At 33.3% G+C, this 15,289-nt stretch overlaps 1 protein-coding gene across 1 annotated transcript in view; it reads left to right on the top strand.

The window, feature by feature from the left end:
• The window catches only part of SNTG1 (syntrophin gamma 1), a 732,034-nt gene that overhangs the window by 585,732 nt on the left and 131,013 nt on the right, over positions 1 to 15,289 (top strand). The window contains exon 12 of the mRNA XM_055318336.1: positions 3,427 to 3,465. Within this exon, the coding sequence (XP_055174311.1) occupies positions 3,427 to 3,465 (39 nt within the window). The remainder of the gene's footprint in view (positions 1 to 3,426; positions 3,466 to 15,289) is intronic.

Genomic DNA, 15,289 nt, shown 5'->3' with positions numbered 1-15,289 from the left:
AGAAGAAGGCAGAATTTCCATTCTCAGAGGGTTTTCAGTGTCCTAGGAATGAATGATAGTTCCAGAAACATTCCACTGAGTTGAGCATTATCTTACCATGATTGCACAATAAAACAAAAATAAGTTGATATTTGATTTTAAGATATTTGAATTTGATACCATATTTTTATAAGACTTATGTTCTCAAATAAAATAAGAAATTTTCACTACCTAGAGTTTGTTTCTTTTGAGTAGGTCATACCATCCTGAATCTAGATATTGTCTTTCGAATATGTAGAAGTCATTAAAACAAGTAATACGTCTGTGAATAACTGTGGTATAAAAAGTATTGGAGATGCAAAGCCTCTTGCTTTGTCCATAGCACTCTGAGTCTCAGGGCATCTTCTGTAGGACAACCGTGCTTTACTACCTGATAGAAGGCTAAATCAGCTGTTTCTTGAGCCATTGTATTAAATCTCCTTCTTTTCTGGAACTCTCTATAAAATTTTAAAGTATCTATAAATCCTCTGGAAGAGGTCACACAGTTTCAGCAGATTTTAAAGAGGTATGTGGCTAAAAATGATTTATAGAAATACTTTGCTGTCTTTGAAATAAATGTCTTTCCTTAGGGTAGCCATAAATTCTAATTCTATACTCATCCTCGAAGGTAGAATATCTACATAAATAAAATTCTTCCATCCGGGAGATTTATTTATTCTTCCTTCCCTCACTCCTCTTCTTCCTCCCTACCTTCCTTCCTCTACTCTCTCTGTCATCTTTTTATATTATGAGTTCCAATTCAGGTATGCTTCCTGTTTTTATTAAGATGTGAGGGGTTCCTGAAAAAAATATGCCATGTAAATTGTAACTTCTCATACTTTCACATAGACATTATATTCCACATTCTCAGCTTACATCAATGTGATGTTAAAACATTAAGTGTTTACAGATTTATCTTTCTCTTTTGGGCTAAAAGCTTTAATAGGGATTTCCTTCATCCAAATGCACTGTACTTGGTAGTTGTGTATGTCACTTGCTGTTCTTGTAGAATGACAAGGCATTCCAGCTGAAAATCATACTCTGCTTCCTTTACAGCCATAGGATTAATAGCTTAAGTAATCCTGCTCCATAAACAGCTAGTTTGATGTGACTGCAATTATTTCCTTTCATCTCTTCAAGCCACTGATTCTTTTTGTTCAAGATTATATTAAATTTTCAGCTTCTCATAACACAAATTATTGGTTCTGAAAACAAATAATTAACATTGGTTTCTAAGAAGTTTGACATTAAAAACATCTTTCAGACAAATTTTAATTTTCCTTATTTGCAGAGCAGTCTAAAAATGATGCAGAGAATTTAGGATTTCCATTATTTAGAATTAATACTGTTGCCAAAAGTAGACAATTTTTAAAACTTTGCTCTAAGAATGCATTTAAGAATATATTATTTATAGTTTGATATTTTATTACATTTAATACATTAAACATTATTTCAACCATATGACATACAGCATTATTTTTAAAAATAAACTTAAATTGTCTTTAATGTTTCCAATAGTTTTATCTTATTAAGCTATTTTAGTGATATGGTTTCTTATGACTACTAAATGCGTAACCTAAAACAAAGTACTTCTAGCATTTTTTACATTGAGTTTATTCATAATTTAGGTTTCCTAAAGTATGTTTGTAAATATAAAAGTGGGCACACTGTTTCCAATTGATAAACACTTTCACACCTGAGGAAGAAACTTCCATTGATTCCTTATCCCTCCAACCATGGGCATGCCTGCAAAGTGATTGAGGCTCTGAAGGTGAACAGCTGGCAACCTCTACTCTGGGACCCACTGTGGTTCACACATGGTTGTCACTCACTTGGTGCTTGCGTATATAAATCCTAATCTAGAGTTGCCAAGAAAACAATAAAGGCACAAAGGATAGTACAAAAAGGACATATTTGCTTAGCTTCCTTAAAATATTCTCATTGTCTTCAAAGGAAATCCAATCTTCTTTTACATTAATTTTTGTCTTATTATTTATTGTATTAATAATCATCACTTATTGAGCTCTAACCATGACATTTGTTTTTTCATTTAATTTTTCCAACAGATATATCTGGCTAATATTACTATGGACATTTTACAAAGGATGGAAATTAGACACAGGATAATTAATAACCTGTCTATGACTGCAAAGCTTGACAATGTTATTTTATGTCTACATTGTAGCTTCTGCACTGAACTTAAGTTCATTTCACACTGCAGACATTTGGACTCTTCAGACTCTGTAAACTAGCATTATTGTGCTATTTTCACAGCATAGTTCCACAAAGTATTCAATATGGATTTTTAAACTGATTAATAAAAGATGTTTAAGAGGCATTTTTTTCTGTCTCTAGACTATCCTGATTTTAGCTGAAGATACCAGTAGTTTTAGAGATTCTTTAGCTGATTCCTCACCAAAACAAAAACTATTTTGAAATGACTATAGCAATGTAAGAAAGATATATGTTTTTTTGTACAAGCCCCTGATTAGATCACATGAATCTTCTAATGTTTTCTTTTCTTGTATACGTTTCCAGTAAGTCTTTTCTTGTACATAAGCCATTGATGATTCTCCAACTCTGTGTACCTTACCTACTAAATTTCCTGTTAGTTCATATTTAGCAGTAAGACAAAGGGAACCAAAACTAACAAGGAAAATAATTCAGAAAAAATAGTTTCTAAGTGAAAATAGTGTTTAGTGTGGTGTAGATTATACCATACAGAGTTAGCATTAAGGAAGTTTCTCTAGGAAGCCAAAGAAAAATAAAAATTGGTTTTGATTACTGAAGATTCTGTTGAACAAAGACTTTGTCTGCTATAAGGTTATTTGTCTAAATCTGATGTTCATTTTAAGTTGGATTTTGAAGTTTGTTTATATGACAATATAGAGGAAATTTTTTCCTCTGAAGATTAATTTTAAGTTGTTATGAAAAGTCACTCATTAAATTATTTAAAGTAAATGTTATACTTTATTTGGAGTCCTGAATGAAAATATTTTGACACATATACTTTTTTATCTTTTAGTATTTGAGTATTTCATTTCCTTTTCTCTTGAATGTTAAAAGAAATTGAAAATAATATTTCAAGATAAAAAAATAAATTACAAAATATCACTCTATATTCTCTGTAGATTCTCGTTTAACATTATATGGAAACACAGGCTTTTAATATCTCATAAATGAGAAAAGTATTAGATGAAAATCTTTTTCAAAATGTTTCCTTATCATTTTGGTAGCCAAAATCTTTTAAAAAGTTGTAATTGGTGTTTGATAGGCAATGATTTTAATATGACAATTTAGAATGTTAGTATATATCAATGTACTAAAAATAGATTCTCATAAGTTTGAGGGCTCTTGTGTAACTTTATGTTTATTGTTCTCATTTTTATTATTTATTTATTGTTGCAGATTAAAAAAATCAACCGAAACTTTCCTGTAAACCAGCAGGTAAGAGGAAAAATACTTGGAAAGACAAACTATATATTTCTTTCATTTTATCTATTACAGAAGATAATCCTGATTCATTTAATTTTTATGTGGAAATAATTGGCACTCTCATTTGCTCTCCAGGAAAATACATAATTTATTAGATTTCTTTCATATTATGTAATATATCTGTTTCTCTCATCATATTAAAAGCAATTTAAAAATTATTTTATCTAAGTAAATAATCAAAACCTAGTTTTGTTGTATGTATTTGACAAAATATATATATTTATTTTTATTTGATTATAATATTGGAGAACTAGGAGAGCTATTTACATAAAATAGCTTGTATCTTAGTAGATCTATTTTTTTTATTTAAACTCAAGTTGTTTAATATATAATATATTATTTGATTCAGGGATAGGATTTAGTGATTCATCAGTACCATATAATCCCTAGTGCTCATTGTATCAGGTGCCCACCTGAATGCCCATCACCCAGTTACTCCATTCCCTGACCCACTTCCCTTCCAACAACCCTCAATTTGTTCCCTATAGTCAAAAGTCTTTCATGGTTTGCCTCCCTTTCTGTTTTTATCCTATTTTATTTTTCCATCCCTTCCCTATGTTTATATCTGTTCTGTTCCTTAAATCCACATTTGAGTGAAATCATATGGTACCTGTCTTTTCTCTGACTTAACATAATACCCTCTAGTTCCATCCACATTGTTGCAAGTGGCAAGATTTCATTCCTTTTAATGGCTGAGTAGTAGTCTTCTACTTTATCCATTGATGGACATGGACATTGCTGCTATACACATTGGGGGTCCATATGCCCCTTCAGATCACTATTTTTGTTTGGAATATCTATGTTTAATTGATCTAAAAGTTAGAAGGAATTTTCAAAATTAGAAGACAATATTTAACATGAGTCTAAATGAATGCATAGAATGAAAATGTCTAACTAATCCAGCCAAGAATTTATTTATTAGATTAATAATTGATTATAGAATAAAATAATTGATTATATAAAATAAATAATTCTATTTATAATTTTATAAAGCTGCAGTTAACTCTTGCATTGCCTTCATAAACATTATGAAAACATTCATTTGAATGAAGAAAGTAAGTGTAGGTTCCATTTTGGACTGATGCAATCAGTTGTGTGTCAGGTTTGTGTGATGGTAGAGAAGCAAAGGCCAGCCATGCATTTCTTAACCTTGACATCAACCTCAATGTGTAACTATTGATCAACATCCAAACATCTATCCACTTATAAATAGGAGGTCAATCACAAGTTAATTTCAATGGTAAAAATTTTAAAGAACCAACTTAGGAAAACTAAGTTGCTTTTTTTTTTTTTAAGATTTTATTTATTTATTCATTAGAAACAGAGAGAGAGGCAGAGAGATAGGCAGAGGGAGAAAAGCTTTTTTTTTGTTTTGTTTTTAAGACTTTATTTATTTATTCATGAGACACAGAGAGAGAGAGAGAAACAGAGACATAGGCAGAGACAGAAGCAGGCTCCATGCAGGGAGCCCGATGTGGGATTCAATCCTAGGACTCCAGGATCACGCCCTGGGCTGAAGGCAGGCGCTCAACCACTGAGCCACCCAGGCATCCCTAAGTTGCTTTTCTTATCTAAACCTCAGTTCCTTCATTGGTAATATTTTAAAAGTGCAGCTACTTTACATGTTTATTTTTAGAGATTAAATAAAAAATGTAAAATTCTCAGTATATGCCATTATTATCATTAATATGTTAAAATTTTAAATTTGTTCTTTAGAATACAGAATTTATGGTATTGTATAAATTATATTATTATTGGTGCCACTAGTCCAGACTAGCCCACAAAGTTACATGTGACTGAAATACTAATGAAAATAGCTCTGGAAAGTTCAGTGTGTCTACAGTGCTCTGAACTATGTCTTTACAGCTATCGGCATATCTTGTTTCTGAGCCATGTTGATGTTTTAGGTAGATGCAGAAGTTGGAGAGCTGTATGTCATGTGTCTCACTACATTCCACTGTGGTTACATCTGAGGCTCTTGTTTGTGGTGCCGAGACCAGAGCTCTAGCCCAGAGCTACTGATTCACTAGCTCTGCAATGATACCTGGGAAACTCTTCTGTGGCTCCCATTCCATCCCAGATACTTCTGATGCCAGTAGGACTTTACTTAGAAAGTACTTTAACAATTTTATAGGGCTATAGTGGAGGAAAAATTCATTAATGAGAAATTCAGATAGAAAGGAACATCAGCCATCATAGAAGGTTGTAATGCCCATCAGTAAACATAGTCATTTTATAGTCAGATACATGAAATTTAGATCTATTCATTTGGGGAATTTTTGCCAAAAATATAATTGATGAATGTTTCTTTAAGATTGACCCTAATATCTATGTTATTATCCTTCTTTGCCCTTTCTAACCTCGACATATGAAGTATTAATAATTAGCATAGTTTATATTACTATAAATATTTCATAATCCTAATAACCTATGACTATTCTTTATTTACAATGACAACTATATTCAATGCTCCCTACATTTTCCCTGCAATGACTGGTGGCATTCTTTGCCACCTCTGCATTTACCTATGTTTTGAATAATAGTAAAGTAAGTAAGAATCTGAAAAAACTTACATATAAAATAAATAATAAAAACTATTCCATATGCCAAGCCACACATATGTTAAAAATGTAGATAAACGTTAGTATTCATAGCTTTTTATTTGATAGCCTTATAATATTATTATACTGAAATTTTATTTCAAATCTCTTAGCATTTCACTTTTTTAAAAAATCCTAATGAATTCTTGACATTTTAAAAACTGAAAGCATCGGGATCCCTGGGTGGCGCAGCGGTTTGGCGCCTGCCTTTGGCCCAGGGCGCGATCCTGGAGACCCCGGATCGAATCCCACATCGGGCTCCCGGTGCATGGGGCCTGCTTCTCCCTCTGCCTGTGTCTCTGCCTCTCTCTCTCTCTCTCTCTGTGACTATCGTAAATAAATAAAAAACCTTTAAAAAAATAAATAAAAAATAAAAAAAATAAAAACTGAAAGCAGAGTTAACAATTTTTTTATTTACTTTCCATCATGGAAATGAAGACTTCCGGGAAATGGGATTCATTTATAGTCCAATATTCATATATACACACCATTGGAAAACTCACTTGCATAATGTGATAGCAATGCATTAGGAGGCCAAGGTACATTCCCTACTTAATAAAATGTGAGCCACCTTAATGAATAAGAATCCAAAAACAGATATAATCTCATCTCTCCTTCAGATTTAGCATGAAAAAAAAAAAAAACCCTCAATCCTGTAAGCCATAAAGAACATGCAAATTTAAAACATGGTGAAATCACTACATATACACTAGAACAGCTAAGAATTTGCACGGAGAACCTGGAGTTGTTATACACTATTAGCGGAAATGCAAAATGGCACAAACACTTCAAAGAGGCTGGGAGTTACTAAAAGATCAGATCTACACCTACCAAGTGATCCAGCCAGTCCACTCCTAGGAAGTAAAAACATGTGTTCCTACAATGACTTGTTCATGAATGTCCATAGCAGCTTTGTATGTTAATAGCCCAGTTAATAACAGGAAACAACTCAAATTCCAACAGGTGAATGGACATACAGTATCATATCAATACAATGGAATGTTACTTAGCAGTTAAAAGGAACACACTCTTGATATGTGCTACAGCAGAGATGAATCTCAAAATGATTGTGCTGAGTGAAAGTAACTATGCACTGTCCCCTCCAAAAATAGAGTATATTCTGTATGGTTCTATTTATATAATATTCTAGGGATTGAAAACAAAGGTACAAAATCAGAAAGCATATCAGCAGTTGTCTGGAAGGGAAGGGAAGGTGGTAATAGAAAGGGAGTATAAAGGAGCATGAGGGAATCTTTTGGTGATGGATATGCTCATTATGTTGATTATAGTGATGGTTTTATGGGTGCATAGATATGGCAAAATTTATTAAACTTTACCATTTAAATATGTGCCATTTATTTATGTCATTATACTTCAATAAACTCTAAACCATTTATTATTAAAACATCTGGGAATTGGGGGCACCTGGGTGGCTCAGTAGTTAAGTGTCTGCCTATGGCTCAGGTCATGATCACGGGGTCCAGGGATTGAGTCCTGCATCAGGCTCCCCACAGGAAGCCTTCTTCTCCTTCTGTCCATATCTCTGTCTCTCTTGATGTGTCTCTCATGAATAAGTAAGTAAAATCTTTACATAAGTAAATAAATAAAACATCTGGGAATCAAATAAATTAAAAATTATATTAAACCAAGGCCATTGGGATTTGCTTTAGTCTTAATTATTGTCTAGACTTGAAATTATAATTGTATATCTCTTAATTCACTTTTTGTTAGGAGTAACTTTCTCCTTTCCTCTGTGCATCTAGAACATAACCATCTGTCTTCTCTGTCATAATTTTGACCAGATTTATTTATTTAAAAAAATGCAGTGAAATTCAGTTTCAATTGATATGTTTCCTGAAAATCATGGAAAGGGGGGACAGTGGTCTTGCTGCTCAGTATCTGTTAAGCAGTGGTACTCAGCTAGGTGTTAAATTATGCTGTGATAATTTACTCAATGAATTAGAGATCATTTAGGCAAGCAGACCTATATCACACTGCTGTACATACATAACTCCATTATGTAATAATTTATTGTTTTTCATTTTTTATTATTAACTAAAATTCCTCCATTGTGAAGCATACCTCATTATTTTCATGAAAATAACATTTTACAATGAATATCTTCAGTGCTTACCAATGCGAAAGGTTAGGGAAGATTAATTCATCATGAAAATATTAATATAATGAACTTCCTTTATATCAGGCACTATGCAAAATAGAATTATTAAATTACAATAGTTTAAACACATAAAAATTATATTAATCTGAAATAAATAAAATAGTACTTCAGTTTATCTTATAGAAACATTCATTTTGTCTAGTTACAATAATTTGGATACATTATTATAGATAGATGTATTGAATATATAGAATGCCGGTGACAACAGAGAGAAAAGTGACTAGTTATCTCTAATTGTGTTAGGAGAGCTAAAAAATTCAGAACACTTTAAAAATCCATTTTTGGAGTAGCATCAAAGAAGATACGGGAGTAAGAACCTACAAAACTTTGGTTTTCTGTAAAAACCTGCAGAAATCGTCCCAGTAAACTTTTCTCAACTTTGAAAATTCACCAAAGGCTTACTGAACCCAGGGAGCATTTACAGGCACACCCTGAAATATTTCAGGTTCAGTTCCAGACCACCACTATAAAATAACTATCACAATATACTGATTCAAATGAATTTTTTGTTTCTCAGAGCATATAAAAGTTATTTACACGGTACTGCATGTCTAAAAAAAGTACATACCATAATTTTTTTTAAAAAATTTGTTGCTGGGGATCTCTGGGTGGCGCAGCGGTTTAGCGCCTGCCTTTGGCCCAGGGCGCGATCCTGGAGACCCGGGATCGAATCCCACGTCGGGCTCCTGGTGCATGGAGCCTGCTTCTCCCTCTGCCTATGTCTCTGCCTCTCTCTCTCTCTCTCTCTCTCTCTCTCTGTGTGTGTGTGTGTGTGACTATCATAAATAAATTTAAAAAAAAGATTTAAAAAATTTGTTGCTAAAAATGTGAACTATCATCTGCATTTTCATCATTTTTTTTCTGGTGGTGGATCTTGCCTTAGCGTTATGGTTGCTGACTTATCAGGGAAAGAATGTTTGCTAAAGGTTGGGGTGACTGTGGTAAGTGCTCAAAATAAGACAAGGGTGAACTTCGATCAATGAACTGACTCTTCCTTTCATGTATGGCTTCTTTGTTACATGTGATGTTTATGTGAGTGAAATTCAATAGCATTTCACCCACAATAGAATTTCTTTCAAACTTGGATTCAATCCTCTCAAAACCTTCCTGCTGCTTTATCAACTAAGTTTAAGTAATATTCTAAATCCTTTCTTGTTTCAACAATTTCCATAGCATCTTCACCAGGAGTAGAGTCCATATAAAAAAAAAAAAAAAAAAAAAACACTTTCTTTGCTCATCCATAAGAAGCGATTCCTTTTCTGTTCAAGTTTGATTATGCGATTGCAGCAATTCGGTCATACCTGCAGGCTCACTTCTAATTGTAATTCTCTTGCTATTTCCATTCCATCTGTAGTTTTTCCTTCCACTGAAATTTGGAATCTCTCAAAGCCATCCATGAGGGTTGGAATCAACTTCTTCCGAACTCTATGTTGATATTTTACCTCTTTCCATGAATCACAAATGTTCCTAATGGCATCTGGAGTGGTCAGTCCTTTGGAGGAGGTTTTCAATTACTTTGCCCAGATTCATCAGAGGAATCACTCTATGGCAGCCATAGCCTTATGAAATGTGTTTCTTAAATGATGAGACTTGAAAGTCAAAATTATCCCTTGACCCAAGGGCCACAGAATGGATGCTGTGTTAGCAGGCATACTAACAACATTGACTCCATTGTACATCTCCATCAGAGCTCTTGGGTGACTAGATGTCAATACTTTGAGAGGAATATTTTTTTCCTGAAAAGTAGGCTTCAACTGTAGGTATAAAATAGTAAACCACATTATAAACAGATATGCTGTTGTCCAGCTTTTGTTGTTCCACTGATAGAACACAGGTAGAATAGATTTAGCATAATTATGAAGGGCCCTAGGATTTTCAGAATGGTAAATGAGCATTGGTTTCAGCTTAAAGTCACCAGCTACATTGTTCCTTAACAGGAGAGTCAGCCAGTCCTTTGACACTTCGAAGCAAGGCATTGACTTCTCCTCCTTAGCTATGAAAGTCCTAGATGGCATTTTCTTCTAATAAAAGGCTGTTTCATCCACACTAAGAATCTGTTGCTTTGTGTAGGCATCTTCATTAATAACCCTAACTAGGTCTTTTGAATAACTTGCTGCAGCTTCTACATCAGTGCTTCCTACTTCATCTTGCATTTATATATTATGGAGATGTCTTCTTTCCTTATACCACATGAACCAGCATCTGCTACCTTCAGACTTTTTCCCCTGCAGTTTGTTTACTTCTCTCATGTCATCAAATTGAAGAGAGTTAGAGACCTCCTCTGGATAAAGATTTGGCTTAAGGGAGTGTTGTGGCTGGTTTGATCCTCTCTTCAGGCTGTTAGAACTTTCTCCATATCAGTAATAAGGCTGTTACACTTTCTTATCATTTGTGTGTTCACTGGAGTAGCACTTTTATCTTCCTCCAAAAACTGTTCCTTGGGATCCCTGGGTGGCACAGTGGTTTGGCGCCTGCCTTTGGCCCAGGGCCCGATCCTGGAGACCCGGGATCGAATCCCACAAATGGGCTCCTGGTGCATGGAACCTGCTTCTCCCTCTGCCTGTGTCTCTGCCTCTCTCTCTGTGTGTGTGTGATTATCATAAATAAATGAAGACAAAAAAGTATTAAAAAAAAAAAAAAGCCTGTTCCTTTGTGTTCACAAGTTGGCTATTTGGCCTAAGAGGCCTAGTTTTCAGCCTATCTCAGCTTTTGAAATGCCTTCCTCATGAAGCTACTCATTTCTGACTTTTGATTTAAAGTGAGAGATGTGTGACTCTTACTTTCACTTGAACTCTTAGAGGCCATTATAAGGTTATTAATTGACCTAATTTCAAGATTGTTGTGTTTCAGGGTGTAGAAAGTCTGGAGAAGAGGGAGAGAGGTGGAGAAATAGCCCTGATCAACTGAGCATTCAGAACACATATAACACTTACTGATTAAGTTCTCTGTGTTATAGAGGGACACTCTGTGGTGCCCCAAAACAATTTCCATAATAACATCAAAGCTCACTGATCACAGATCACCATAACAAATATAACAACAGTGAAAATGATTGAAATATTGCAAGAACTACCAACACTTGACAGATACACAAAATGAGCATATGGCACTGATAGACTGGCTCAATGCAGGGTTGCTGCAAAACTTCAATTTATTAAAAAAAAAAAAAGTGGCACCTGCAAGGCAAAACATGATACAGCAAAGCACACACACACACACACAAAAAAAAAAAAAAAAAAAGAAATGTGCAGGTATTCAAGAAAAACAACTGAATCTTGATAAAACAGTCAGTTTCCTGGCATTTTATCTTGATCTGGTGAATCTCCCCCCAGCAACACAGGGACCCTGAAAGCAGCAGTTCACATTCCCAGGGCAGCCTGCCTAGTCCAGGCATCATTTAAACAACTAGTCCTATCTACCTGTTAGATTAGGCTATAATCTAATGATGAGAATTCCCTTCACTCGTTTTAGCTTTATTGAAATGTGTGCATCTATGTGTCATTTTTAAGCAAAATATTCTATTAATGAGATTGGCAAATTGTCTTGGTTTTTATTTTGTATTTCAAAACTCAGGTTCTTTTCAATGGGAAAAAAGACTTTTATAAATACTGACGCCAAATTGAGTCACATGATCTGGGAATAATGAACCTGTTATTGTTTTAGTCCATTTTATAATACTTAGTGATAAAATATGGTGGCATTCTATGCTTTAAAACAGAATCCTCTTCTAAATTAGTATTTCCCTGTATATGGATTCTCATAAAAGGAACTAGCTTATAAATCAGTGTGTAAAGGTAGTGGAAGAGGCTTCATAGAAAAAAGAGGACCAACTAAAAAGTACTTTATAGGTGAGCACACACTAAATTAGGCACAAAAATTAGTTATTATTATAACTAAAAAATTAACTACATTTTAGAAATCTTGGAAAAGAGTTCTTGGAAAACTCTTTTCTTGGAAAAAAAGCATTGATGAATCAGGAGATAGAAGATAGGAAAAGATAAGATATAGTATATAGTGTATACAGAATTTTATATCATGGAGAAGGCACTAATGGGAAATCAGTGGAATACTGAGATATGGAATGGGATCGTTTGTGCAGTTATTTTTAAGGATGAAAAGGTAAAAGCCCAAGTTTCCATGAACTTTCTTTGCAGCAATGCTTCACCTGTAGAAGTTGCTGCAAAAAAAAAAAAAAAAAAAAAAAAAAAAAAAAGTTCACAAAGAACTCTCCTCAGGATTTACTCTCTATTACTTTTCTGGACTTAAAATGATATTTAGATCCTTGCACATATCAATTTGGGAAAAACAAAATCCAGCTTGAGAGGTGATAGCTTGCACATAGCCACTGAAGTTGCCAAATCTTATCCCCTTCAATCCCACACTTACTCCAGCCCCAGCCTGCTTTATGCCACTACATTTTCCAGAATTTTATATAAATGAAATCATACAGTTTGTATGGTTTCTTTCACACAGCATAAAATTATTTTTAGTTTTATCCTTGTTACCTTATACATCAGTTCTTCATTCTATTTATTACTGAATAATATTTCATTACTGGCTATACCACCATTTGTATAACCACCCATTCACCTGGTAATGCACACTTGTGTTGTAAGTTTTGATGTATAGCAGATAAAGCTTCTATAAATATTTATGGACAAATCCTTGTTTTGACATATGCTCTTATTACTTGGGTAAAATCCTGGTTACAGAATAGCTGGAAAATACTGAGCTGCATGTTGAACTTTTTGAGAAACTCAAAACTATTTTTCTGAGGGGTTGGCCTTTTGGCATTCACACAAGCTGTGTAAAGAGAATTCCTGGTATGGTCAGTTTTTAGATTTAGGCATTCTAATAGACCAGTTGTGATCTTTCATTGTGGTTTTAATTTGCATTTCTCAAATGACTAATAATGCTGGGCACCTTCTCATGTGCTTACTTGCCATCCATATATCTTCTTTTGTGAAGTGTCTGTTCAAATATGTTGCCCTAAATTAGAAGTTCTTAATTATGATGAAGTCCAATTTATCATATTTTAATGGATCATGCTTTTGCATTATACTTAAGAAATCTTTGCCCAATCTAAAACAGAAATTTTCACCTCTGTTTATTCTTAGATTTTTGTTTGTTTGTTTTATAATATTCTCTCATGTCTGATCCATTTGGTGCTAATGCTTGTTTTAGGAGTGAGGTAGAGATGAAAGTTATTTTTTAAATGAATACCGAATTGTTCCAGTGTTTGTTGAAAATATTATTATTTATCAACCGAGTTGTTTCATGCTCTTATCAAAAAATAAATTGATCATATATGTGTGGATCAATTTCTGGACATTCAATTCTGTTTATAGATTTTGACACTAATATCACACCATCTTGCTTACTGTAGTTTTTCAATGTCTTAAAGTCAGGAGTTTAAGTCCTATAGCTATGCAACTCTTACATGAAATTATTTTAGCTACTCTAGGCTCTTGTCATTTCTGTGTTAAAAAGAAAAAATCAAATTGTCACTGTACTTATATTTGTAGGGCTATTTGGATTTTTAAAAATTTATTTATTTATGAGATACACAGAGAGAGAGGTGGAGACACAGGTAGAGGGAGAAGCAGGCTCCCTGCGGGGAGCCTGATGCAGGACTTGATCCCAGGACCCGGTGATCACAACCTGAGCCAAAGGCAGATGCTCAACCTCTGAGATACCCAGGTGCCCTGGGGTATTTGGATTTTTACTGTGATTGCTTTGAATCTGTAGCTAAATTTTGGGAAAGTTGACATTTACCAATATTGAGCTTTGAGATCCTTCGACCTGGCATACCTTTCAATTTTTTAGTTTTTTTTTTTTTTAAATTTCTCTCAGAAATAGTTTTTGGTGTTTAGTGTATAGATGTTGTATACATTTTATCAGATTTATCCCTAAGTTCCATAATTTTCAGATGGTATAAGAATGAGAATATTTCTTAAATTCAATTCCTAGTTTTTCTTTGCTAATATAGTAGAGATACAAATGATTTTTATATTGATTTTGTGTTCTTAAGAGTAATAGTAGCTTTAGACATTCAGTTGGGAAATATTCATTTTTCTTGAATTTTCTGGAGAATTTTATGTAGCACTAGGATTATATATTCTTTAAATATTTGGCAAAATTCTCCCATTTATCTAGACCTGCATTTTAATTTATGTGTAGGTTTTCAACTAAAGTTTACATTCTTTTGAAAGTATGGGACTATTCAGGCCACTTACTTCATTTTGAGTAAGATTTGATTAGTTAGATCCTTCTAGAAGTACATGCATTTTATTTTAATCTAAGTTGTTGGTGTAAATGTATTATTATTCTTAAAATGTATATTTTAAGAGCTATAGATTTTTCTCAAATACCGTTTACCTAACTGTCCTCAAGTTTGATATGTTGTATTTTCATTTGCCATATGCTCAACAATATTCTGTCACTTTATTTGTGATTTATTCCTTTAGTCATGGTTGTTTTGAGGAATGTTTAATCTCCAGATGTTTTTGAATCTTCCATACTCTCTTTTAATTTCTAATTTAATATTAATTTAAACATAGAAGATATTTCATGTGATTCCAAATCTTTAAATCTCACTGAGATTTATGTTATCGTTTAATCTGGAACATAATGCCAATGTATTTATAAAAAATATGCATATACTCTGTTGTTTTGAGATAAAAAATGGTTTTCAAATATCAGGCATGCCAAAATGCTTGACAGTGCTATTCAAATCTTCTATATTTTACTGGCTTTTTGATTAGTTGTTTTACCAAGAATTAAGATAGTAATATCTAATTCTCCGACTATCATTATTTAAATTTTTTTAGTTCTGTTATTTGTTCTATTGTATACTGGGTTTCTACATTCATAATTGCCATATATTAGATATCTAGATATTAGATATTTTTGTCATGTCTTTTTTTTCCTATATTTCTTGGCCTAAAGATTCTTAGGATTCTTTATTCTTTAGGTTTTAAAATTTTTAATTACTGTA

This window comes from Nyctereutes procyonoides, unplaced genomic scaffold, assembly GCF_905146905.1.
Source record: "Nyctereutes procyonoides isolate TBG_1078 unplaced genomic scaffold, NYPRO_anot_genome, whole genome shotgun sequence".
In the NCBI taxonomy this organism is placed as follows: domain Eukaryota; kingdom Metazoa; phylum Chordata; class Mammalia; order Carnivora; family Canidae; genus Nyctereutes; species Nyctereutes procyonoides.
Note: the sequence above shows the minus strand (reverse complement) of the source record. Positions and strands in the feature narration are given on the sequence as shown.